General features: G+C 49.1%; 1 protein-coding gene across 1 annotated transcript; it reads left to right on the top strand.

Moving 5' to 3' along the window:
- Nucleotides 1–158: 158 nt before the first annotated feature.
- On the top strand, nucleotides 159–27,761 carry PROK1 (prokineticin 1; the record flags this gene model as incomplete). Its single annotated transcript, XM_082688580.1, has 4 exons — nucleotides 159–259; nucleotides 20,418–20,520; nucleotides 25,059–25,184; nucleotides 26,844–27,761. 4 exons carry the CDS (start codon nucleotides 159–161, stop codon nucleotides 26,961–26,963), a joined length of 450 nt encoding a protein of 149 aa, XP_082544706.1. The 3' UTR covers nucleotides 26,964–27,761.

Raw genomic sequence — 27,761 nt, 5'->3', positions numbered from 1 at the left:
TGCACCCCCGTGTCTGGGCTGGAGGAGCTGCTGGGCACTTGATGGCAGGTGGGGGCGCGTCCCTGCAGACCTCTTCTAGGGTTTCCCAGGCTGCCTTCAGTCTGCCGTCTCTGGATCTCAGTCTCAGTAGAGGAGACTCAAAATCCCTTCCTAGCACAATGACCGTCTTCCACTGGCTGCTGAGCCCCCTTGCTCTGCGAATAACGACTGAGCACCATGGAAACAACAGCTGTGCCTTCTTCAAGCTTGTACTGGATAGGTGAGTTAGGGAGAGGAAATGGGGACCCAGGGAAGAGAAATCATTTCTCTGAGGGCATCGGCTAAACAGGGGCTGAATGAAGATCTGAGCAAAGTTCCAAATGATCCCAATACTCCTCTTCTTTTATATTTCCCCCTTTCCACCCTTTATAATTATTTTAAAGAAACATTTACTTCATTTTCTATTACAAAAGTAACACATGCTCTAACCGAGAACTTAGAAAGCATGGAAATGTATTAAGACAGAAGAACCACCAAGACCCACAAATGAATAAAACCGAACTCAATGTCCTTAGCAATTCTTCTTTGCTGGGATGAAATGCTCACATTTTAATTCCTTTCTTTCCGACCTTCTTTTTCTTTGTGTCTATGTGCATGCACACACAGCACCCCCTTCCAACATGCACAAAATGGAATGACATCAAACATTCTTGTTTCCAGCTTTTTTCGCTCAGGGCTATAATATTAACATTTCCCATGACCTTTGCTCATTAACTTCTATCCAAGGCACAATCCTCCCAACTTTATTTTCTGTGTCCAGTCACACTTCTCCTTTCTGGGCTGTACCCTAGGGGGACTCTGAACCTTTTTTCAGAGTGAGCTGGTTTGTACCCAAGGGACTTGCTTTGCAAATGATCCATTCCTGCTTTGTGAACCTACCAAACAGGGTGGGCCTGTTAACTTACTCAAAGTTCACCTGAGAAAGAAAGAGAGAAAAAAAGAGAGAAAGAGAAAGAGTGAGAGAGATGCCACCCATCTGTGCTATAGTGCCCTTCCGAAGGACATTCTCAGAGGCAGTGTGGTCCCTTCCTCTGCAGTTGTCTTAGAATCAGAGGGCTGTATGGGGAAGATGAAGCGCAACCCTATTAAGATGACTGACCCTTTGCAGCCACTCTATCTAGTCCCTGTTTCCGAAGGGGGATTACTGACCACTGGAAAACAATTCTCAAAGTGAACTTGCATACCCTTGGCAGGAACCACTGACCTTGAGACCTGAACCCCTAACCTTAAGACTTTAAGGCCTGAAAGTACTAGGTCTTTCTTTTGCTTGGAGCTGAAAAGAACCATTTTGAGGAGCTAAACATTAACTGAGGAACAGTGAAGAGAATCTCATCGTTTGGGGGAGATCTGAGCCCGTAGAAATCATCTTGACCCCTGTGTATGCATCATATAGCCTCTGGCCAGGATGGCCAGGGCGGTGACCTCCCTAGAAAGGACTCGCATCCCAGAAGGTAGAGTTTCTAGGGCTTAGCCCAGGTCTCTTTACCAAAAGGGTAAGAAAAAAATAATAAAGCAGTTTACTCCTTGAACCCCTAGAAAAGGGGAATGCACTGAGGATTCGTAACACTATTCCCAGCACCAACAACCCGTAGCTTTCAATAGAAGGACTCCGGTTCCAACGGGATGACTTGAGCCAGAGGCTGAAGGCATTGCTGGAATTCATTTCTGTCATCAGAGGCAAAAGCATAACCGGGAGTCGAAAACCCCTTGACCCAGAGCCTGGGGTTGTTTTCTTGTTGGTATTTTCTAGTATAAAACGATTCTTTCTGCATAGTGCCTCCTGGTTAAAAGATATATGACACTAGTGTCAGTATTTTCCCAATCTGTACCCATGGCAGACATCACCAATCAATGCTGGCACCCTTTCCCATGGAGCCCTGAGGTGGCTTCGGGCTCAGGCTTGGTACGATTCTCTCGGCAGCCATTCCCACCAACCAGCACTGGCCTCTGCCTTTCCTGAACGAGTTTCTCATCATAGAAGACTTAGAAGGGCCTCCAGTTTGTCTGGTTTCCCTGCAAGAGCAAGGGCAGGAGGTGGCTGGGAGGGGTCGATGTGAGTAGAGGAAATGGAGCCATAGATGGCCCAGGAGTCTTTTCTGGGCCGTGGCATTTTCTGACAGAAGACGAGGTGAGTCTCTGCTCCCATGGCCACAAGCAGCCCCACTCCTGCCTATTCCTCATCCATTCTTGGGACGCCTTCCACCTCAAGGCAGGGCAGCTGGAGGTGGTGGCCGAGGAGCCCTTCTTTTTAAAGGCAGAGCCCTGTCCCTGTGCCATGTAGTGGCCTCATCATATGCAGTGACCCTGGGCTGGCTCTGTTTCCTGAGACCCTCCTCCCCTGAGGACCCCAGCTGTGCCTCTCCACACCCTGCTATTCCTGCTCCTCAAGAAAAGGCTTGTTCAGTTGCTAAATCTTACGTGGGGGAGAAAAAAAAGGGAAGTCCTAAATGTACCTTCACGGACAGAGGTTACCCCGTCTGCCACCAAGAGAACTGTTTTTAATTTAATTGTCTTTATTTGTTTTAATGAAATGTTTCAAATGCATAAAAGAGCCTGGGTTAAGGAATGGTATTAAAACAATCACCCACATACTCTCTCTGAAGCTTCAGAAATTGAAGGATTATTTTTTAATGAGAAGAGAGTGCTGTAGGCCCTCCACTGGGCCAGAGGCTCCCGAGGGCTCTCCAGGAGGATGTGGCTGACTTACTTTAGTGGGGAATTGGCCAGCTCAGATCGATGACCCCATATGAGTCTTAGGCTGTCTGTTCCCAGAGAGCTTCTGTTGATGGCCCTGTTCGGTCATTACACCACCCTCCTGTCAGTGAGGCCCTGGGTGTGGGTCCTGACCATCCAGAGTCTCCCCCACCCCCCCAACCCGCCCCAGGCATTTACAAAGCTCATCCTGTTTAGGGATTCTGGAACTTTCTGGCTTTGCTCTTCTTTTCCAGGCACTGGCCAACAACCATTTGCCTCTTCATGGCGACTCACAGACCACAGTCCAGTCCCTCCCCCACCACCCCTCAGTTAATCCTTTGGGTTTGTAGTAGCCAAACACGGAGGGAGCCACAGGGTTCTTCTATGAACTTGCCAGGTGGACCAATTCCTAGCCAGAGAAGAGAAGAGGAACTGGTTTCGTGTTTTCTGGAGAGGAAGGCGGCTGGGTGGGTTTTCAGAGGTCAGCAGGAGCAGGGACCTGGCCCTCACCAAGGACCTGGGCCGTGCTCCACAGCTTGGTGGGCTGGGACCTTGCTCCCATTTGCATGTACGAAAGCTGTACTCAAAGATGCTTTTCACAGAATAATCATAATTATTATTCTAATCATGCTGAAGATAAGCATAATTACGACTCTAATGTCCATCCTGAGGCCGCACACTAACTATCCCTCAGTGACAGGTCACTGAAAAGCACACTCGACTCTGCTTTTCTCCTGATCTAAACCCTTCAGGTTTCCCCATGGCCTTGGATTTGGCTAATAGTAGGAACTTGGGCACTCAGGTCCTCTACGATCTCCTCCTGCTTACTGACCCTCTCACTCCTTTTTGCATTTAATGTTTCCTCTAAAGCCAGAGCTGGCTTCTTCTCTGCACCCTCCCCCCCCACCACCAAAAATCGGGCTCTGCCCTTTCTCAGGATGCTTTTCAAATCTCCCAGTCTCTGAGCCTCCTGAACCCCTCAGCCATTAGCATGGGACTGTGCTCACGGAGGCCACGTGGACAGCTCCCTATGGAGGACCTGGGAACTGTCCCACTTGTCCTGTGGCTGACCCCCAGCACAGAGACTGAGCCTCTCGTCTTTGTCTTTGGCACAATGCTCATCACATGATATCTAGTAAATATCCATCAAGTGGACACGAGGGCCCCCCTCACAGCTGACGTATGGCAGAGCACCAGTTGAATGGAAAAGCTGATTTCTAAAGCTTATGACCTTTCCACTACCCTGTATCCTTGGAAGGGGCCCCCCAAACCACCCCCTATTTTATGGAAGGGGGCAGCTGAGGCCCAGGGAAGAGAAGCAACTTACTCCAGATCACACAGAGAGATGGGGACAGAGCTGGGAGGGAAACGTGAGCCCTATAGGGGTTGGGAGACTAACACAAATGTATGATGTAAGTCAGTAGCCAGTCAGCCCTAGTGCTCATATGTTCTGCCCGAAGAGACAGCCACCATTCGGCGCCAGCCAGCTGTGGCCATGTGAGGCGTAGGCCAGTGAAGCCAGACTGTCTGACTTTCCAAAGAAACCAGGAACAGGATTTCGCAGTAAAATCTCTTGAGTTTTAAATGTTGGCTAAGAATCCAAATTACATTGACGATCTCCAGGCCATTGCGACTGGTCTTGGGATTTAAGCTCGGTCTAGTTACTGACCTTGGGCACATAATGTTATCCCTTAGGCCTCAGTTTCCTCATCTCTAAAATGGGCCTCATGGGGGTGCCTGCCTAGTTCAGTCAGTGGAGCATGCAACTCTTGAACTCAGGGTCACAAGTACAAGCCCCATGTTGGGCGTAGAGATTACAGGGGAAGAAAAACACTCTATAAAAAAAAGGAGGGGCTGGCCTCATGGCTCCTGCCCACTTACTGGGCTGCTAATGGAGTTGGAAGAACAAGTTACAGATGGCCCCGGGGCTGTTCCATAGCCTCAGCTCTCTGTGGAGGTGCCCCTTACCATGTAATGAGTTAACATCCCATTGTCAAAATTAGAACATTATTTTGGCCATTATGACAGAGGCTGCATTTTTTTTTACGCCAGGTTTAAAAGTTCCAGAATCTTCCCACTTGCATTATCTTGGGATGTTGGTGGAGTCAGTTCCACTCCAACAGCGACCAACTCCAGTTGGTCTGGAGACCCTCATCAGAGCCAAGCCCTTCTTTTGAGTTCAGTGGCACATTCCAACAGTGGCTAGAGAGGCCGTGAAGAACAAGAGCTCCAAAGTCACCCACACCCAGATTTGAATCCCTGACTCCCACTCCCTAATCTTGCATTCTTGGGCTTCAGTTTGCTCCTCTGTGAAATGGGCATAACACTAAACCCACCTAGTGGGGCTAGTGGGACAGTTGCATGAGATGATGTCATACAATGTCCTTTGGCTCAAGGTCCAGCTACACCCAGAAAGAAGCTTGTGTAGATTGGACTAGATGGGAACTAGCTGGGAATACTGACCTGTGGGTTCTCCTCTCCTGAGAACCCTGCTCTGACAAGCACAGAGGCAAAGAAGTCTCTCCCAGTGGCTCAGGGAAGAGGGTCCTGCTGACCACGAGCTTCCTGGGTTCTGGACCTCTGGCTTTTACAATTGCCCTCTTTGTTCTCCTACTCCGAGACACCCTTCCGTTGAGCTGGGAGTAATTAGTGTGCAGGGAGGCTGATGCTGTCCGACAGTCTCTGAGCCCTCCCAGCCCTGCCATGAGCAAGGCAACAGTGGGCTGGTTCCCACTGCCACTTCAAAGACATCTCTGCACTCCCACAGACAGGGTGACTCTGACATTTACAGGGGAACCAAGGAGCTAATGAGCCAGAGAGTTTTCTGGTGCCTGAGGGTTCTTCTTACGGGAAGAAGAAATCCATCCCAGATAGTAATGTCCAGAAGTTTATTGGAAATGTCCAGCCAAGGGGAAAGTCTACCCTGAGCTTCATTTCGGGTGACCCCCTGATGAGACAGGCAACAGGCTTTGTGTGTGTCCTTGGAGAGGACGCCTGGTAGTGCCTCCTCAGACCAGGAGGTGTCCCCTCAGTAGAAGAGGCTGAGGGGTGGGACTCTCTTTTCTGGAGCTGCCTCTGGGGTCGGGAGGGAATGTTCAAGACCAGTGGCCTTCTAACTAGTCAAAGCACAAGTCCTTTGAAAATGTAAACTCACTTGGAACCCCAGTAGATGAGACAGCTGAGGGGGAGCTACTCTGTTAGACAGAGTGGGGGGCTCTTTCTGGACCTCACTGTCCAAGGGAGGTCCTCTTCCTCCCAGGACAGTCCCCGAGGCTCAACATCTTCTAGAAACTTCTTACTTTGTAGAGGATGGAAGTGGGAAGTCCTAAGATAATGAATAAAACCTTGGTTTGAGCTCCCCAGGAAGCAGAGGCCGAGGCAAAGGCTTGGTTTCTGGTGTTTTCTTTGGGAAGTGATTCAGGAAATAGGAGGGAGAAACGGGGAGAGGAAGGTGGGAGAGAGGGAATGCCACTAGGGAATGTGTTTTTGAAGTAGAGGGCCAGGTTCTTCCAGGGTTTTCCAGGTTGGAGCATCTTTCCAGGGGCTTCTGGTCCCCCTGGCTGACAGGGCCCCTAGTTGGGTGGGGTGGGGATCAACCCCCTGTGTTTGCAGGCTGAGCTCCTGCCAGCCAGAGAAGACCCTGGGTGCTCAGGCGAGAAGAAGTGGCCTTCGGTAAGTAGATCTTGTCAGCACAGGTAAATCTGAGCTCCTGTGGGGCTTTCCACCTCCTCTGTCCCTGAAATCAGTGATAGGTCCAAGGGATGTGTCATCACAACGCCCCAGTGGTGCCCTCTACAAAGGACTTATCCAAGGCCCAGGAAGAGAATGAGCTGGGGCCTAGGAGGCCCACTCTATAAGTGGAAATAACATAGGACGGGGCACACCTGGGTGGCTTGGTCGGTTTGCCTCAGGTCATGATCTCAGGGTCATGGGATGGAGCCTTGTGTTGGGCTCTGAGCTCAGGGAAGAGTCTGTTCGAGGTTCTCTCTCCCTCCTCCTCTGCCCCTCCCCCCACTTCTGTGCAAATGCACTCTCTCTCTCAGATAAATAAATGAATAAAATCTTTAAAAAAACCATAACATAGGAGGTTATACCCATTTGTGTGGACATACACGATCTGACACAAACATAAAATCACAGACATATTCTCTCTCTCCTTCTCTCTCTCACACACACACATTCATTTTACTCAGCACTTGAAAGGATTGTGGAAATAAACACCAAACGAGAGAAGCAAAAGCTATTTTCAGTTTGCTGCAGCAGGAGAGTTGGCCGCCAACAGTTTTGGCAGATACCCAAAGGCAGGCTGAGGAGTGGGCCAGCTCTCCAGTGGGGAGAATGGAGGCTTTGCTGGGCCTGGCTGGGGGCTGCTGTGTGGGGAGACTGTTGGGGGGGCTGATTAGAAGTGGGTGTCCCCTGTGATGGGCTAGGGGTGCGTCCTGAACTACTTCTGGATGGTCTTAGCTTTCTGTAGGGACAAAAAATGAGGAGAGCTTCCAGGTATTAGCCAAGTCCTGGCTCTCTGTGCCTGGTGGATTAGAGGAGCTACTTGCTGGGTTATTGCTGGAGGCAGCAATCTGACTTCCCACGGCTCTGACTTCGAGCAGGCTGGCTTTCCTCAGCTGCTCACCTAAGATAATGGGCTGGCTTCCTGGTCTGGTTGCTGCAGATCGTGGGTCAGAACTGAATTCTTATATATGGTATGTTCATGGTCCATTTGTCTACTCGGTGTCATAGGGTCCTAAGAGTCGCCTGAGACAAGGATTTCCTCTGTGGCCTTGCAGCCTGAACGGCAAGCCTCGAAGCCTCTAGCAACAAGCTCATTGCTTCCCTGGCTGTCCCTTCCCTTCCCTGCTGGGGTAGTCTTTCCTGCTCTGGGCTAGGTATAGTCTTCCTTGCCCTGGGCAAAAGTCTCATTTCCTGTAACTTCCACACTTTAACACTGCTTTTGTCTCTGAAGCAGCCCCAGAGCAACCTTGTCCCACCTTCTTTCCAGCTGTTTTTTTCCTACGTAAGTGGCAGTGCAGTGTGGTGGCTCGGAGGGGGTGCCGAAATCAGATTTGAGGTCAGATTCTAGCCGTGTCCTTACCATCTGTTTGGCCTTGGCTGCTTACAAAGCCTCAGTAAGCTGGGGTGATGCTCTCTTGGGGGGACTGTTGTAAGAATGAAGCCAGAGGACACACAAGGGCTGCTCAGTAATGAGTTATTACAACCAAAGATTGTCACCGTGACTGCTTCTCCAGGCTGAGCCCCTCCAGCTCTCCTTCAGGTGCTAGGGGGCCATTTCAAGACCTGCTCTAAGACAGCCCACCTGCTCTCTGTTGCAAATGGGCCTGTGCTGAGGCAGGGGGACAGTGAGGGTTCTGGGACTCTACCACTGGGGACTGGAGGGTCTGGAAGCTGATGGCTGACAACGTGATGGGAGAGAGGATAGTTGGGGACTATCTGGGGAAGAAGGTAGATTAGCTGGCTGGCCCTCAGAGTGGGACCTAAGGAGGGGAAAGTTGAGGGGATTGCAGGAAACTGGTCTGTTGATTTTCCAAACTGACCCCCAAACTCAACTTTGACCCTCCCCTTCCCCCCCCCCCCCCCCCCGCAGCCCAGGTGGGTAACACAGATCAAGAGGGAAGGAAGCCCAGGCTTTTCTCCAGGGCTGGGCAGTATTCAAAAAGCTCTACCGGGTCTGGACTGTGGAGTATGCCTCTGGGCTCAAGGCCCTGTTAGCCCTTTCCCTCCTGTGCCCCAAATTCTGTCTGTGGAGTTCCCCACCCAGGAGCAGGGGGCTGGACTGGAGAGCAACAGTCTGGCTTTGGGGAGGGTTGGGATATGCCCTGGAGTTGCCGGGGTGGGGGGGCGGGGAGAATGATGTAGGGAGGAGGCAGTGGAGTTTATTAACATCCTCTTTTTTTCTTTTTTTTAAAGGTTTTATTTATTTATTTGTCAGAGAGAGAGCACGCAAGCAGGGGGAGCAACAGTCAAAGGGAGAAGCAGGCTCCCCACTGACCAGGAAGCCCAATGCAGGACCTGATCCCAGGACCCTGGGATCATGACCTGAGCTGAAGGCAGATGCTTAACCAACTGAGCCACCCAGATGTTCCTACTAACATCCTCTTGGGGCCCCTCTTCTATCCTTATTGCCTGCTGAGCCAGCCTGGTGGGTCTTGAGTGAGCCCCATCCTGTGACTGTTACCTGCCAGACCCTGAGGACGTACCAGCACGGCCCATGATGTGATCTTGCCTGGCCGTGTCTCCTTCCAGAGCTCTGCCAGATCACCACAAATTACCTTCGGCAAGAGTCCCACTCCCAAGACCTGGACAGATGATTCTGCTTTAGAGCTAAAGCATGAGGGCTTCCACAGGGCTGAGGATCCGTGTCCCACTTCTGTGAAAGACACCCCAGCTCAGAGTACGTTCGTACTTGCCTCTCTGGGGGTCTTCCCCAGAACATGGGAGGGGAGGGGCACGGGAAGCCAGCTGAGCCAGGATTAAAAGTCAGCTTTCTTCCTTCTATGCCTCGTTCTCTGCTTTCTCTACTACAGTTGGGTAGACTGTGGGCGCCCCCACTGTCAAGCTGTGTGACTCCAGGCAATTCCATAACCTTTCTGGGCTCAGCAACTTATCTGAGGAGTGGGTGGATAGGGAGGGACTAACACTGGAGAGTGAAGATGGACAGTGGTCTCCTGGCAGTGGGCGCCTGGGGCAAGAAAGCCCGGGCCCACGAATGGCCAGCTTCCTGTAGACTCCCCTCGGCCAGCTCAGGCTCATCTCCCTGGGCAGTGACACAAATGTCCTTGCAATGCCTGGGACTTTAAGTTCCCTAACGAGACCCTTAGGAAGCAGGATGGAGAAGCTCAGTCAAAATGACCAGATGTCACGGCGTCTACAATGTCCACAGGGACAAGACTGTCCAAGCATTTCTTAGAAGAGGATCAGAAACAAACAGGAGTGCCTGGTTGGCTCAGCCAGAAGAGCATGCCACTCTTGGTCTTGGGGGCATGAGTTTGAACCCCACATTGGATGTAGAGAATACTAACAACAACAACAAAATAAAGGAACTTAAAAAAAGAGAAAGAAGCCAAAGAACATAAGTTGTAAATTTCCAGGGAGTTTCCAGGAAGCAAAGATAAATAGGAGCTCATTCCCCTGCAATGCCCTTGAGCAGTGAAGCTGGTCCCCGGGGCTGACTAGCCCTGTACCCACTGGGGAGACTATTCCCTTCCTAGAGTGTGGGCAGTACAATGTCCCTAGTCCACCCTCACTCTTCACAGAGGTATTCTCTGTGGGGATTGTTTTTAAAGATTTTATTTATTTTTTAGAGAGAGAAAGAGAGCACGCATGCACGAGTGAGGGGAGGGGCAGGGGGGAGAGGGAGAGAGAGAATCCCAAGCAGACTCTCCACTGAGCACAGAGCCCAACACGGGGCTCGATCCCACAACCTGAGATCATGACCTGAGCTGAAACCAAGAGTCAGATGCTTAACAGACTGTGACACCCAGGTGCCCTGGTAGTGCTTATTTTTAAAGGGGTTTGGATGTGCTGCTGGCTGGCCAGAGGCCTGGCCTCCTTGGTCCCCAGGCCAGTAGCATCCTCGGTGCAGCCCCTGCTGGAAAGGATGAGGAGGGGGAGGGGGAGGAGGAGAGATGGCCTCGGTATGTCTGTGCTCCCGTGGCTGCCTGTAAGTTGCCCCAAATTCAGTAGCTTGAAACAACAGGAATATATTCTCACAGTTCTGGAGGTTGGAAGTCGGACATCAAGGTGTTGGCAGGGCTGTGCTCCCTCAAAGGCTCCAGGGAGATCTTTCCTTGCCTCTCTCAGCTCCTGGAAGCTCCTAGCATTCTGGTGGCCTCACTACCATCTTGGTTTCCATCTTCCCACAGCCCTCCCCTGGTCTCTTCCTTTTAAGGCCATTTGCCACTGCGCATCCAGGCTGAGCTCGGGCCAAGACCCTTCCCTCCATCATGTCTGCAAAGGTAATATTCACAGGTTGGGATGGGAGGGAGACATATCTTTCGAGGGGCCACCTTTGAACCCACTGTGATGTTGAAACACTCTGCGGAGTTATGCTGTGTACCTTTCACAAAGCACCCAGGAGGAGGATTATTCTTTTCTTCCAGAAGAGAACACCAAGGTTCAGAGAGATGCAGTAGCTTTCCAAGTTCGAACCAACAGTAGTAAATGGCTGGACGAGGACGGAGACCTGGGGCTTTAGCACTGGGGCTGGAGGGAAGAGGAGTGACACGTGGAATCTGTGGGGGGATGACACAGATCGGCCCCGGGGAGGAGCCGTGAGGGGTTCTGCGTGGCTGGGCAGGTGAGGGTGTGCGGCTGGGGGATGAGGGCTGGTGAAGCTGAAAAGAGAGCAGGATGGGCCATTCCAGCCTTGGGCAACAGGCTGATGGTTTGGGCTTGCTCTTGGTCAGTGAGAAGTCCTTGGGGAACTTTTGATCTCCAACAGGTGCAGAGCCAAGGTCTGGGTTGTGCGGAAGCTGGGTTGGAAAGGGGTGAGCCTGGAGGGAGCCAGCAGGGAAGATGTTCATGGACGGTGGTGGACGGTGGTGGTGGAGATGGAAGGGGGGTGGGGGTGCGTGTGAGTTCCAGGGAGTCACTTGTGATAGGAGGGGATGACTTATGAAAGCTGAGACTTTCCGGAAACCAGGACACTCCCGGGTGGGACTGCTGACTGTGTTGTGGTGCCATTATGAGAAGGGCACACAGGAAGAAGAATGGAGCAGCAGGAGACTGTGCTTTGTAGCTGCCTGAGGGCTTTGAACACTTTCCGTGTCTTCAGGGACAAGTCAGCCACGACCCTGTCCCCGCTCCCATGGGGGGTGCAGGGGGAGACCGGGACTCTGCAGTCGAACTCAGGAACAAAGTAACATGAAGAAAGAAGCTCCCCATGAGGCCTGGAGGTCACCACAGATCTGGCTTCGGGAGGCAGGCTCCCTTGTTAGGTAGCTCTGCCCTGTGGCTCTGCGAATTGTTCTTGGACGCCCGTTTCTCAGCACACCTGCGGACAGAGGTCGGTGAGTGTGGGGGGCCAGTGGGTATCACTGTGACAGCCTTGGGGCTATTGGCTATATGGGCCTGGAGGTGGGGGTGCCCAGGGTGGGGACACAGGCTGGGATCCTAAGCATTTCGGTGATGTGCATTTTGGGTGGGTGTGGAGCGATAGAAGACTATTGAGTGTGACCCCAGGGAACAGTTTCAGGGTTGGAAAGGGCAGGGGAACCTCTGAAGGTGGAGGGTGACGATGACAGAGAAAATGATGTCAAGAAAAGTAAGAGAAGAATTTTTAAAAAGATTTTATTTATTTATTTGACAGAGAGAAAGAGATAGCATGAGTGGGGAGGAGGGGGAGAGGGAGAAGCAGGCTTCCCACTGAGCAGGGAGCCCGATGCAGGGCTCACTCCTAGGACCCCAGGATCATGACCTGAGCCGAAGGCAGACGATTAACCAACCGAGCCACCCAGGCGCCCCCATGGTGTCTTCTTTCTAACGACGCCTTCAACTTGTAGAACAGAGAAGTCTTGTCCTCTTTGGAAACACAGCTGGACAGTTGGGATCAAAGGAACTTGAAAGTAGACTGAAGTTTGAAAGACTGATGGGAACATGGTCTTTGTTTTCCTTTGTTTTTTGTTTGTTTGGTTTGGTTTTTTGTTTGTTTAAATCCAAAGTCTTCTGAAGCTGAGGTCGGTGGGGATAGGTCGGATATGGGTTGGGGAGACAGGGGAACCAGGGCTGGGATCCACTAGGATCCCAATTAGGAGCCAGCTCAGCTCTTCTGGCGAGCCCTCAGCTTGGAGGCGGCCCCACTGTCTTGGTCCTGCTGCTCTGCCCTGCCCCGAGACCGAGACCACACTGTCAGGCCAGTTTACACTCGCTGCTGTTTCTCCCCCACACTCCCACCCCGTGCCTCTCCTCCTCCTCAATAGCTTTTTTCTCAAAGGCGTCCAGTTTAAGGTTCTCTCTTTGGGCTATGACCTTCCACCTTGCTCAACCAGGTCTCCTCTCCTGTCCTCCCTTCCCTTCCCCTCCCCTCTCCTTCCTTCCTTATTTATTAATTTATTTGACAGAGAAAGACACAGCGAGAGAGAAGGAACACAAGCAGGGGGTGTGGGAGAAGGAGAAACAGGCTTCCCGCTGAGGAGGGAGCCGGATACAGGGCTTGATCCCAGGACCCTGGGATCATGACCTGAGCCGAAGGCAGATGCTCAACGACTGAACCACGCAGGCGCCCCATCTTCTCTCTTTTCTCTGTCTCCTCACTCTGCCTCAGAGGTTCTTAACTATTTTTCTACCATGGACCCCTTTGAAGTCCATAAATCCTGCTCAGAACGAAGTTTTATATTTTTTTCTCAAATTTTTATTTGAATTCTAGTTAGTTAACACATAGTGTAGAGTTGGTTTCAGGGGTAGAATTTAGAGACTCATCCTCACACGGAACACCCAGGTCTCATCATAACAAGTGCTTCCTTAATGCCCATCACCCACTTAGCCCATCCCCACCCACCTCCCTCCGTCAACCCTCAGTTTGCTTTTTTCCCTTCCCCTATGTTCATATGTTTTGTTACTTAATTTCCACACATGAGTGAAATCCTGAGGTATTTTTATCTCGGACTTACTTTGTTCAGCATAATACTCTCTAGCTCACACACGTCGTCACAAACAGCAAGATTCCATTCATTTTTTTCATAGATTCTTTCTAGATTTTTGGATACTAACCCTTGACCAGATATGTCATTTGCAAATATCTTCTCCCATTTCATAGGCTGCCCTTTAGTTCTGTTGATTGGTTCTTTCACTGTACAGAAGTTTGTTTGTTTTTTTTAATCTTGCGGAAGTCCCAATAGTTCATTTTGGCTTTTGTTTCCCTTGACTCTGATGACAGACACATCTAGTAAGAATTTGCAAGAGGTTGCTGCCTGTGTTCTCCTCTAGGATTTTGATGGTTTCCTGTCTCACATTTATTATCTTTCATCTATTTTGAATTTATTTGTGTGTGTGATGTAAGAAAGGGGTCCAGTTTCATTCTGCATGTGGCTGTCCAGTTTTCTCAACACGGTTTGTAGAAGAGACTGTTTCCCACCCCCCACTGGCTATTCTTCCACGCTTTATTGAAGATAAGTCAACCATATGGCTGTGGGTTTTTCTGGGTTTTCTATTCTATTACATTGATCTATGTGTCTGCTTTTGTGCCAGTACCATACTGTCTGGATTACTGCAGCTTTGTAATAGAGCTTGAAGTCCAGAATTGTGATACCTCCAGCTTTGTTTTTCTTTTTCAGGATTGCTTTGGTTATTTAAGGATTGCTTTTGTGGTTCCATACAAATTTTAGGACTGCTTGTTCTAGCTCTGTGAAAAATGCTGGTGGTATTTTGATAGGGATTGCATTAAATGTGTAGATTGCTTTGGGTAGTGTAAACATCTTAACAATGCTTGTTCTCCCAATCCATGAACATGGAATATCTTCCCATTTCTTTGTGTCCCCTTGGATTTCTTTAAAAAGTGTTCTATGGTTTTCAGAGTACGGACCTGTTACCTCTTTGGTTACGTTTGTTCTTGGTGCACTTGTAAATGGGATTTATTCCTTGATTTCTTTTTCTGCTGCTTCATTATTGGTGTATGGAAATGTAACCTTTTTCTCTATGTTGACTTTATATCTTGCAGGTTTGATGACTTCATGTATTACTTCTAGTAATTTTTTTGGTGGAGTGTTTCATCTGCAAATAGTGAAAGTTTGACTTCTTCCTTGCTGATGTGGAGGCCTTTTATTTCTTTTTGTTGTCTGATTGCTGAGGTTCAGGCTTCCGGTACTACGTTAAATGGTAATGGTGAGAGTGGACATCTCTGTTTTGTTCCTGACAAAAGGAACCTGAAGAAGAACCTAGTCCTGTAGAGGAAAAGCTCTCAGCTTTTCCCCATTGAGGATGATATTAGCTGTGGGTCTTTCATATATGGCATTTATGATTTTGAGGTATGTTTCATCCATACCTACTTTGTTGACAGTTTTTATCAAGAATGGATGCTGTTTTTTGTCAAATACTTCTAATGCATCTATTGAGAGGATCATATGGTTCTTATCCTTTCTTTTATTAATGTGGTGTATCATGTTGATTGATTTGCAAATATTGAACCACCCCTGAAGCTGAGGAATAAATTCTACTCGATCATGGTGAATAATTCTTTAAATGTGCTGTTGGCTTCGATTTGCTGGTATCTTGCTGAGAATTTTAAATCCGTGTTCATCAGGGATATTGGCCTGTAATTCTCCTTTTTAGTGGGATCTCTGTCTGGTTTTGGAATCAAGGTAATGCTGGCCTTGAACAATGAGTCTGGAAGTTTTCCTTCTATTTCTATGTTTTGGAACAGTGTGAAAAGAATAAGTATTAATTCTTCTTTAACATCTGGTAAAATTCCCCTGGGAAGTCATCTGGCTCTGGACTTTTGTTTGTGTGGAGATTTTTTAAATTACTGATTCAATTTACTTGCTGGTTCAAATTTTCTATTGTTTCCTGTTTTTGGTTTTGGTAGTTTGTATGTTTCTAGGAATTTGTCCATTTCTTCTAGATTGGCTCATTTGTTGACATATAATTTTTCATAATATTCTCTTTGTTCGTATTTCTGTGGTCTTGGTTGTGATCTCTCTCCTTTCATCATTATTTTATTTATTTGGGTCCTTTCTCTCTCTCTCTCTTTTTTTTTTTTTTTTTTTGATAAGTCTGGTTAGGTGTTTATCAGTTTTATTAATTCTTTCAAAAAACCAGCTCTCAGTTTTGTTGATCTCTTCTACTGAGGCTTTTTTTTGTTTGTTTCTATATCATTTATTTCTGCTTAATCTATTATTTCCTTTCTGCTGGTTTTATGCTTTATTTGGTGTTCCTTTTCTCGCTTCTTTAGGTGTAAGGTTAGGTTCTATATTTGAGACTTTCCATGATTCTTGAGGTAGACCTGTATTGCTGTGTACTTCCTTCTTAGGACTATGTTTGCTGCATCCCAAAGGTTTTGGGTTTTTCCATGTACTTTTTTTGTTTGTTCTTTAAATTTCTGGTTAACCCATTTATTCTTTAGCAGGATGTTCTCTAACTTCCAAGTATTTGTGGTCTTTCCAAATTTTTTGTTGTGGTTGACTTCAAGTTTCATAACATTGTAGTCTGAAAATATTCATGGTATGATCTCAATTTTTTGTACTTGTGGAGGGCTGATTTGTGACCCAGTAAATAATCTATTCCAGAGAATGTTCCGTGTGCCCTGTATTCTGCTGCTTCAGGATGAAATGTTCTGAGTATATGTGTTTAGTCCGTTTGGTCCAATGGGTCATTCAAAACCATTGTTTCCTTGATGATTTTCTGCTTAGATCAGTCCGTGGCTGTAATGGGGTGTTAAAGTCCCCTATTATTCTTGTATAATTATCAGTGAGTTTCTTTGTTTGTTATTAATTGATTTAAATTATGGGTGCTCCCAAGTTGAGGGCATCAATATTTATAATTGTTAGATCTTCTTGATGGATACAGGCCTTAATTATGACAGAATGCCCTTCGTCATTTCTTGTTACAGGCTTTGGTTTAGAATCTAGTTAGTCTGATGTAAGTATGGCTACTCCAGCGATTTTTTGCTGCCCATTAGTGTGACAGCTGGTTCTCCATGTCCTCACTTTCGGTCTAAACTGAGTCTCTTGTAGGCAGCATATGGATGGGTTTGTTTTCTTTTTCCATTCTGATACTCTATGTCTTTTGATTGGAGCATTTACATTCAGAAAGGTTATTGTTAGATATGAATTTAATGCCATTCCTGTCTGGTTTCAGTTGCTTTTGATCTTCCTTTCTTACTCAAAGAGTGCCCTTTAACATTTCTTGCAGGGTTGGTTTAGTAGTCACCAACTCTTAGTTTTTGTTTATCTGGGAAACTCTTTATCTCTCCTTCTATTCTGAATGACAGAATTGCTGGAGAAGGTATTCTTGGCTGCATATGTTCCCCATTCAGCATATTGAATAGACCACGCCATTTTCTTCTGATCTGCCAAGTTTCTATGGACAGATCTGCTGCAAAACTGATTTGTCTTACCTTGTAAGTTAAGGACTTTTTCCCCCTTGCTGCTTTCAGGAGTCTTTCTTTGTGCATTTTGTGAATTTGACTATGATAAGTCTTGGTGTTGGTTTGTTGAGAGTTCTTTGTGCCTCCTGGATTTTGATGTCTGTTTCTTTCTCCCATATTAGGGAAGTTTTCAGCTATAATATGCTGAAATAAACCTTCTGCTCCCTTTTCTGTCTCTTCTGCGACTCCTATGATATTATCTGTTATTATGCCCTAAGGAGTTGCTGAGTTCACTAAGTCTACGTTCATGATCCAATGCCTTTCTTTTCCTCTTCTTTTTTTTTTTTTAAAGATTTTATTTATTTATTTTTTTAATTTCATTTATTTATTTGTCAGGGAGAGAGAGAGAGAGAGAGAGCACAAGCAGAGGCAGAGGGGAGAGGCAGGCTCCCTGCCGAGCAAGCAGCCTGATGTGGGACTCAATCCCAGCATGCTGAGATCATGACCCGAGCCAAAGTCAGCCGCTTAACCGACTTGAGCCACCCAGGCATCCCTCCTCTTCTTTTTAAGTTCATTATTTTCAATAATTTTATCTTCTGTGTCATTGATTCATTCCTCTGCTTCATCCATCCTCCTTGTCATCACATTCTGTCAGTTTTGCATTCAGTTATAACATTTTTGTTTTGGCAGGACTGGTTTTTAGTTCTTCTATCTCTGCAGTAAGGAATTCTATAATGTCTTCTATGCTTTTCTTGAGCCCAGCTAGTATCTTAATGATTGGTGTTTTAAATCTGGTTTAGGCATCTTACTTATATCTGTTTTGATTAAATCCCTGACCTGTGACTTCTTCCTGTTCTTTCTCTTTGGGTGAATTCCAACATTTTGTCATTTTGTCCAGGTTACTGTTTCTGTGTGTGTGTGTGTGTGTGTGTGTGTGTGTGTGTGTGTGTGTGTGAGGAAAGCCTGTTATATTCCTGCTCCTGTTTGTCATTTTGTCCAGGTTACTGTTTCTGTGTGTGTGTGTGTGTGTGAGGAAAGCCTGTTATATTCCTGCTCCTGAGAGTAATGACTATATTCAGAAGTTCCATGCTGTCTTGGGCTTGGTGCTTTGGGAAATGTTTCAGAGTGTACACTCTGCTGCTGTGTTTTGGCTGTTCTTTCCCTTAGGTCAGTCCTCTGCCAAGTTTCTCCTTGCCCATCAGTGGGGAGTGTCTGGACCTTGTCTACCGTGTGACAAGTTTTGACAAGGTGTGTTCTGATCTGCTTGTTGAAAGATTCTAGATCCTGTTTCCCCTAGAGCTGAAGTTCTGCAGTGCTCTTTCACTCTGTCTTTGCCCCCCCTTTCTCTCTCTGTCTCACTCCTCTCTCCGTTATCAGAGCTCCCTCCCCTCTGCAACACCCACGATTCTTTTCTCCCCCAAATCACCTCTCCACAGCTCCTACTTGCTATGGTGTGGCCATTTTTCTAACTCTAGATGTGCGGCTGGTTCCTTAAGTCCTCAGATGGATTTCCTGGGTGTTCACAATGATTTGTTATGTATTTACCTGTGTTTGAGGGAGGAGGCAAGCCTGGGCCCATTCCTCCTCCATCATCTTAACTCTTCTCCCAGAATAATGTTTTGAAATGTATAAAATAAAGTACGCAAGATTGCAAAGGAAATCGATTAAGTTAAAATATAGTTATCAAACATATTAAAAACACATTTGTGATATGGTAATAGGTATGCTTTTTGTTTTGTTTAAAGACTTTATTTATTCATTTGTCTGAGAGATAGAGAGGGAGCACAAGCAAGGAGAGTGGCAGGCAGAGGGAGAAGCAGGATCCTTGCTAAGCAAGGAGCCCAATGCAGGATTCGATCCCAGGACCCTGGGATCATGACCTGAGCTGAAGGCAGATGCTTAACCGACTGAGCCACCCAGGCATCCCTAGATGTGTGTCTTTATTCACCCCTCTAGTAGCACAGTCTAGCAGTGTCCCAGTAACTCCCATAACTTCAATATCGAATGAGCAGAAATCTTTTGAGCTGTTTGCAACAAAAGAAATCTTTTGACCTGTTTTCATAGGATATGAAAACACCTGCAACTTCTCTTGGTGATCATGAGCTAGGTTTCACTGATACTGTTGTGTTTGTGGCTATAGCTAGAACCGAAGAAAATGTTCACACCTTGTTAGACCTTAGTGAGGATGAAGACACAATTCTTTTCTCTAGCCACGCTCATGGGTCCTCCGAATTCTGTTCAAGAACTTTTTGGGAGGCTGTGACCCCAGGTTCAGAATCCCTGGTCCCTGCGCTTTGTTTTCCATTGTTTGTCGATTTCTTTCTTCATTGGTCTTTTTTTTTTTTTTTTTTAAGATTTTATTTATTTACTTAGAGAGCATGAGCAGGAGGAGGGGCAGAGGGAGAGAGAGAGAGAGAACCTCAAGCAGAATCCAAGCTGAGTGTGGATCCCTACGAAGGGCTTGATACCATGACCCCAAGATCATGACCTGAGCCCAAATCGAGTCAAATGCCCAACCGAATGAGTCACCCAGGCGCCCCCTTCATATTGTTCCTAAATGAGCCAGAGTAATTCATGTTTAATCATTGGCAAGGAACCAATGGTAGTGACCCCATTCTGTCACACTCAAGACAGGGGCAGGGAGACCCCCTGATGTGCACTGTTTTGTAGCTTATAGAACAAGGACCTCATGGCAGAGCTGAAAGAGAGCGCCAATGCCCTTACAGTCAAATTTATTCTGTGGATGAAGGTACCTCTTGGAGAGGATGCCAGGCCAGTGCTTACCTGGGCCCAGAGAATGGCTCTTGTTTGCCACATGTGTGTGCATGAACACACACACACACATACACAGAGAGAGAGAGAGCTGTACGGTCTGGAGAATGGTGACACCAAAACTAGCTAGAGGGAGAAGTAGGGCCAGGTCTCAGTCACAAGGTGTGTGGCACAGAGCCCTCTTGTACGATCAGTCAGCAGTAGGCCATCTCTGTCCACATGCCTCATCCCCTCTGGCCCTGCACATCTCACTGGCTTTCGTGTCCCTAGGGGACAAAATTCACTGTTAGTACTTGTCATTGTGTTTTTCTTCTCACCATTCACTTCTCCTTTGTCTCCTGGGGCTCCTACCTAGGTCTAGTTCGGGGCCTCCCCACTCCTGCTTTCTCTTCTGTGCTATATCTGTCAGCCCAAAGTAACCCCGATTTGGTTAAAGTGTACTAAAAATATTGTTGAAATCTACGTATTCACAGGAACAGGAGAGCTCCAAGTTCCAGAGGGAAATCAGACCCGTAACCATGAACTCTCAGGCCTGACATGTAGAAGGCACCCAGCAAATATTTGCTTAGTCGAGTTATCGGGTAAAGAACCCCCAAAGCTCCCCAAAAACCTCTTTCGGGATTCCCACCAAAGTCACCAGCTATCCCTTACCTTCCTCTGATGAAGCTGGCTTTTCCTCAAATGCCAGCATTCCAGATGAATGCAACGCTTTCAATCAATGTTATTGGCTTTGTTTGCAACAGTATTTCTCGCTACCATTCTTCATCAGCTGCGTGGGATAATTAGTTTTGTGTTGAAAGGAGGGGGTGAGAATGGGAGGCAGAGGGAGGACGGGGTGGGGGGGTGGGGGGTGATCAGCCATCATTTACCACTGTCTCAGGGGAGGCGGCCTTTGTGAGGAGGCATCTGTGGGGACACCCAGAGCCCAGGACTGCTTCGGGAGTTCCTCTAGCACCCAGCATGGCCTTGCTTTCTTCCAGCAGGTAAGTGTTTGACAGGCTGGATGGTCTCTTGTTTCTCTGGTTGTGTGCCTGACTCAGTGCGCAGTGAAAAGTAGGTCATACAGGGTCATTATTTCCATGCCCACCTCATAGGAGAATTTTATATTAAGGCAGATTGGTCCATCTTTGTGTGTGTGTGTGTGTGTGTGTGTGTGTGTGTGTGTGTGATACAAATTGCTAATTGTTAGCAAATCTCTGCCCTGTACCAGGCCTGGTGAAAAGCACGTCACACACATCATCTCATTTAATTCTCTGTATGCAGCCAGAAAGATCCTCTCAAAGTATAAACGACATCTCCCCGGACCTTTCCCCTGCCCCAAACCATCTAAGAACTCTGGTACATTTGCAGCCAGGTCCAATACAGTGTCTTGCAATGCTGGTGGGGCATGGTTCCTGGCTCCTGCTCCAACTGTATCCCCTCCCTTCCCCTGCTCACCAGCCTCCTTGCTGCTTCTGGAACTGGCCAAGAAGGCCCTGCCCCAGGGCCTTTGCACTGGTTCTTCCCCCCTGGCACTGCCCACATCATTCCTTCACTTTATCAGGCCTTCTCTAGTGTCTCTTTACAGAGAGCCTCACCCCAACCAAAGTATCACGTGTTGCTGGGCTCTATTTCTTCTGTTCCTGATAGAACTCAGCACACGTGGCTATTTTATTATAAATCTATTTGGTTGTCTATTACCTATCTCCTCCCTAGAACCAAAGCTACCTGAGTGCAGGAACCTTGTTTTGTTCACTGCTTGATTTCCAGCACTGAGAACGGTGCCGCCAATGGAGTGGTCATAAATAAATAAATAAATAAATATGTGGCCAATGAAAACATAAATGGATGAATCCTCACAACCCCCATAATGTAAGAGGTACTCTCTTCCCCATGTTATAGATGAGAAGACTGAGGTTTAGAGAGTTTGACAGTATTCTTGGGGTCATAAAATGAATGAGCCACTTAGGACCAGAAGTTAAGATGTCTCACCTCTGGAGTCTGGCTCTTAGCTACTGTGCCAGTTCACCTCTCTCTGCACTCGTAAACACCTGCCGGTGTTTCTGTGTAGGAATCCTATTTCCCTGAGACACTCTAAGGAAAAAGATTCTGATGGATGGCTTGGTTTGGGAGAGCTACAAATTGCCTTTCCTGCTTGGTAGCCTAGGAAAGACTCTGAAAAGTTCTGCAGTAAAAAACCTGGTTGAACTTGTGTAAGTTCAAAGCATACCTTGGAAATAATAGCTTTTATTCTTGTGAAGGGAAGCAGATGTCTGGTACAGGATTCTGAGAGCTATCTCTGGGTTGGCTGGTGTGGGAGGTCTGGGACCGGGGCCTTCCTAGCCCAATGAGAGGACCCATGCCCAAATTCAAGTTCCTACCAAACTGGCACTGGGTCCACTGTGTTTGTTCACCCCCTCTCATGCTCACCCCAAACCCAGGAAGGCAGCGGGGAGGCTCCTGGCTCTCTTTATCTTATACCTGGACCCAAACATGCTTCTCTGAAGAGACCTGGGCTCATCTTCTGCCCTCTGGTTCCTGTACCAAGTGACACTTGGTGTTCCTCTTGAGCCTCTTACGGAGCTATTGTTCATGTGGGCCTCTCAGAGTTGTCAACACTTTCCCCCCAAGCATAGCCTTATTTTCTCACTGTCTTATGTCTCCCTATCAGACTTTTAATCTGAGGACCAGGGACACTGCCTTCCCCATGCATGTCTTCTGGGCCACCAACTCTGGGCTGGACCAATGGTAAATACCCAGGTAATTCTTGTTGGCTTGACAGTGAGGGGGCGGGTGATCCTATGTGTATGCTGCATGGTTTGGAGCAGAAAGGATAAACGGTGATGTTGTAAATCCCTTAATTCATTGCCAGAGCTGCCTGCCCCCCCACCCCCCGCCCCAATCAGAATAGAAGGATGCCCCAGAGGCACCAAAGACTATAGAGTGAAATGTATGTCACTGACTGCATCTCTGGGCTCCTCGGAGAGCTCGAGCCACTGTCAACGCCCCCGATGTGTTCATTTTTATTGGTTTTGATGATGATCTGATGTCATCAGAGATTCAGGTCTCATGTTTGTCCCTGAGATCATCTAAATAGCACTGGTGACGGGGAAGGGAAGAGCCGAGAGAGGCGCCCACGGGCAGCCGGGATCGGACTGCATAAATCTGGGAGGAGGGAAAGGGCTGGACAGCCTGGCCTTCCCAGCTGGTGCAGGAGGCTGAGGGGGACCAAGCGAGAGGCCGTGGAGCAGGCAGCATTGTGCCTTCACCCCAAGTGACCATGAGAGGTGCCATGCGAGTCTCATTCATGTTCCTTCTGCTGACTATGTCGGACTGTGCCGTGATCACTGGGGTAAGGCGTCCAACTCCCTCCATGCCTTGGGTTTGGGCGGGTGTCAGGGTTTGCATGGGATAGGAGCCAGCAACCATGCAGGAGGCAAACCAAACCAAACCAAAACAAAACAAAAATTAGGGAGTCAGTGGTCAGCCAGCGTTTCAGAGGGGCATTCCACATGATTTTCAGATTAATCATACCTTACCCCCCTCCTAGATGGGGTCTACTTTGGAGAGGCTATGCGTAAATCGAGTCTTATTTCCAAATTCATTAGAAGAACATCGGACATTTTGAAGTTTAGACCTTGGGGAAGAATAAGATTCCTAATTGTGTAGTAAGGACTTCTTTCATAAAGCTGATTAGCACCCCGTAATTTATCTTTTGTATAAATTTGGGATTTCATATACAATCTGGTCCACATGTCCGTGTCATTTACACAGCATGTTGACTTAATTAAAGTCAGGGACCTTATTAGCTTTAATTGGGGATGTTTAACTTCTGCTTTTTTTACTCTTAAGGAAGATTGTCTTGAAATTCTTTCCTTTCTTTATTGTTTATGTATTTTAACTGTGCTCGGTTCTGATCAGAGCATTTGGCTGGGTGTACCCAAAAGTAAGCATCTGATAACAAGTAGAAATCTTGCCTCCCAGTGGAGGTTTCCCACACAGGGGCGCTGCCTGTCTTAGAATTCGAAACCCTCAGACTGGGGCTTTCCCTGGGACCACCCTCAAATGCGTTACAGTGGTGGGATGACTCTTACTAAAAGGGAAAGTAATACCTAACAGTTTTCCAGATCAAAGCTGCTTAAAAAAAAAAAAAAAAAAAAAAAAAAAGAGGGAAATTAATTTTTCCCCAATGTCCTTTAACTTTTTACATAAAGGATGGAAATGTAGAAAAATGCCAAACCATTCCTAAAATCTCATTAGTTTTCATGGTCACAGAAAGGAAAGGTCTTTCTTCTCCTTTTTAAAGGAAAAAGACTAAGTTTCAAAGACGAACACATATTAAAGTCAAGTCAATGCTTTTAAGACCCAGAGCATGAATAACATTGTTAGGGCAAAATTATACCTAATGAATCAGTCTCTGAATCTCCTATTGTGTAGCCTGAGACGGAGGAGGCCAAGAACAAAGGAGAGAAACCACCAAGAGGGATGGGAGATGCGGGTTGACCTTGACGCCCAGGTGACCCCACTGGGCCTGCTCCACCATCTGGAGAGGGTGGGACCCAGTGCTGGGGAGGGGGTGTCAGGCTCTCCCTCCCCTCTCCATGCCCTGCTGCCGCCCTGAGGCTGACTCCCAGGAAGAGGCTGGGTGGACATGGCTACATGCCCTTGCTCCCTGGACTGTGACCTTCCTGGATTCAGGATGGGATATTCCCTCCTGCCAGATTGAAACCATGATGTTCCAGCTCTGTGGCAGAACAGTAAGGGAGGGTCTGCTCGACCCTGACCCGGGCTTTGAGGGGCTGCTGGGTGTGTGAGATGTGCCCTCACTGGACTGGAGACATGCACGGCCAGGTGACTGTCATTGCACCTCTTCTGGGAGGCGGGAGCAGACCCCACAGCCCCACTTTCCCTCCCTGGGTCTGAGCAAGTTCACAGCTTCCAGAAACCAGGCAAAGCCGCCCAGCTCCTGTTCTGGAGCCCAGCCCAGAGGGGTCCACCTGTCTCTGGGGATTGAGGATGCCAGCAGAGAAGCACTGGGGAGACCCCTGTTCTCTGGGGTGCTGGCATCTCAGTGAGGCTGGGCTTCTTGTGAAGGCCAAGGGGAGGGCCGAGGTGGGGGCCAGGGGAAGGAAGACATCAACCCTGGGTGTAGGGTCAAGGTTGGATCGTTAGTCCAAGGACTGATCCCCTCGGGACTTGGACCATCAATGTCCCCAACCCCCCCTCTAGGAATTCAGATCAGTTCCATTTCCCCAGCATTCTTGGAGCGTTTACTAGAGCTGAAGAGCCGTGCTCCTGACTCTGGCTTGGTCCGAGGAGGAGCGTTGCCTCCCTACTGGATGGGCTCCGAGGAGCTTGGAGGGGTCCTCGGACGCAGTTGGATGCCTCGCTGAGCCCCGGCATCCTGTTGTGAGTGGAGCAGAAGCACAGATGTGCTGTCTGGGGTGCCAGGCAGCCGTGAGGGATTCGGATGTACCTTTCCCTTCTGGTTTCTCTTGGGTGGCACTAACGGGCTCCGAATGGCCGCTTTGTCTCCCTGCAGGCCTGTGAGAGGGATGTCCAGTGTGGGGCGGGCTCCTGCTGTGCAATCAGCCTGTGGCTGCGTGGGATTCGGATGTGCACCCCGCTGGGGCGGGAAGGAGAAGAGTGTCACCCCAGCAGCCATAAGGTACAGCACAGACGTGCTCAGGGCCCTGAGCCAGACAGCTGGGACTAGACCCTGATTTTCTGACTCTGACATCAGAAGCAGCTCACCTGGTTGGGCCCGGCTCCTTGCTTCTTGGGGGCAGCCTGGGGTGGAGGGGTGCTACTGACCACACAGCCTGTTATCTGCGGGCCGGAACCCCAGCTGCTCCTCAGCTGGGTGCTCTTGGGCAATTAGCATGACTTCTCTGGGCCTTAATCACCTCATGAATATGAGGGGAAGAGACTGGTTACCCCAGAAGTCTCTTTCAGATCTGATGAACTCAGATTCTCAAGGGGACCTGAATGTCTTCTGCCCCTAGGAACCATCCCTCAAGAACCTGAAATAAGACTCACAAAATGGCCTCCCGCCCAAGGGATGAGTCTGGTTAGGGCGCTGCAAGCCCCAGGCCCAGGGCATATGCTTTGTACCCTTTTGGGCCCTACGTGCCTAGTTCCCCTCCCCTGGTAGGCTGCTCCCAGCCCCAGCGGCATAGAAGGGCCACTAGGCCTTTGCTTCTCAACAGCTGAGATAGGAGCAACCCCAGGTGTGCACGGGGACCCCGTGGGCCAGCCCCTGCCCTGGGTTCCCTGCGGTTCTGGAGTACCCCCTGCTGCTCAGGGGAGCACGTCTGCACCTAGGAGCCCTGGGTTCTTCTGGGCGTCCTCCTGTGGTCATGCTCCAGATCGGGACAGCTAGGGGCCTGGGGAGGCGGGCCCGAGTCAAGATGGGACAGTGGGACAGTCCTCGCTGCCTTGGGGTGTGTGATAGTTTGGCTGCAGATCTGCATTCCCGCAAGGGGACACCGGGGGCAGTAAAAGCTAAAGCTGAGTGCTTACTATGGGCCACTTTTCAGACTAAGAGCTTTTGCAGTTATATAGCTTAAACCTCTTTCTGCCATACATGGGAGGTGCTATTTTTTTTTTAATTTAAAGATTTTTTAAAAATTTATTTGACAGAGAGAGATCACAAGTAGGCAGAGAGGCAGGCAGAGAGAGAGAGAGAGGAGGCAGCAGGCTCCCCGCCGAGCAGAGAGCCCGACGCAGGACTCGATCCCAGGACCCTGAGATCATGACCCGAGCCGAAGGCAGTGGCCCAACCTGTTGAGCCACCCAGGCACCCGGGAGGTGCTATTTTTGACCCATTTTGCAGATAATCAGGTTGAGACCCACAGACTAAAGAACCTGCCAGTTGTCACGCAGCTGGGAAGGGGCAGACCTGGGAAATGAACCCGGGCGGTCTGACCCTACCTATGATCATAACTGTTCCTGTTCACCCTCCTTGGAGGAAATATCAATAGTTTAGTCTCCGGGTGAGTCACAGGGCAGAGACAGTGTCTGTCCGGTCCACTGCTGCATCGTCAGCACCCCCTAGCGTTGAGTTAGGTTAGGCTGGTTACCTTGTGGGGGGGGGAGGGACAGATTGCCTGGGTCTGTCTATATTGGGGCTCCTCCACAAACCAGCTGCGTGAGCTTGGCAAGTCGCTCAGCCATCATGCCTCAATTTCCCCCCTCTGTGATAACTGTTACTGTTGTGCTGGTTGGAGGGGAGACACCGGCCAGGGCTGGGCCGGCCAGAAGCTCCTGCCAGAAGGCCCACCTCCCTCATGGTGAAGTTGTCCTCCTTCTTTTCCTCTTTCCCCAGGTCCCCTTCTTCAGGAAACGCCAGCACCACACCTGTCCCTGCCTGCCCAACCTGCTGTGCTCCAGGTGCCCGGATGGCAGGTACCGCTGCTCCACGGACCTGAAGAACATCAGCTTCTAGGAGCTCATCTGTTGTCGGGACACACACGGGGCCTCTGCCTGAGTCCCGCCTGGGCTCGCCTCAGAGGGTGTTTCATTTCTGCTACATGGCCCAGCCCATCGCTGCCCTGTCCCCCCGCCCCAGACGGTCCTCCTCGGTCCCTCTTCCCTACACACCTACGTGCGTGCAGCACACGGGGTCCCAGCTCTGGGCTGTGGTCTGAGAGGCGCCCCGACTGGTTCTCTTCCCCTTCTAGCTGCCTGAGGGGTTGTAAGTACCAGGAAGCGGGATTCTTTCCCTTGACCCCCGCCTCACTCACGGACGTGACTGGTCTTCCTCCCTGGGCACGTCTCTTCCCCTTCCTGCATGTGCTCTTCTGCCCAAATCCCACATTCCCCAGCCCCTGCCCCCACTGGCCCCGTCTACTGGGTGTATGTATTGGGTGTACTGCTCCGAGGGACTGGTCCTGGGCTAAGCCTTTCCATGAGGTCGGTGAGGGGCAACCGGGCAGTTGCTCGTCTTCCTTTGATTGACTAAGTCCTCAGTTTTAGGCCATGGGCCCCAGGTCAGCCCTTCAGGGTGGGGTGCAGAGGTGCAGCGGGCAGTGACCTCATGGCAGAGTGGGGGGAGCCCACCCACTAGGCCAGAACTGCATTGCCTCCCCGCACACTTTACTCGTTAACCAATGAAGCCCCCGGTTCCCACGACCTCCCTGTAGAATGCAAGTGAGGGCAGCTTAATCTAATCGGCCACGAAAGTTTAGGAAGCAGCTCCTTTCTGAGGTCCTGGGAGCAAGTCTGTGACCTTGAGGACACAGGG

This window comes from Mustela nivalis, assembly GCF_964662115.1.
Source record: "Mustela nivalis genome assembly, chromosome: 10".
In the NCBI taxonomy this organism is placed as follows: Eukaryota; Metazoa; Chordata; class Mammalia; order Carnivora; family Mustelidae; genus Mustela; species Mustela nivalis.
This window is presented reverse-complemented; position numbering and strand designations above follow the sequence as displayed.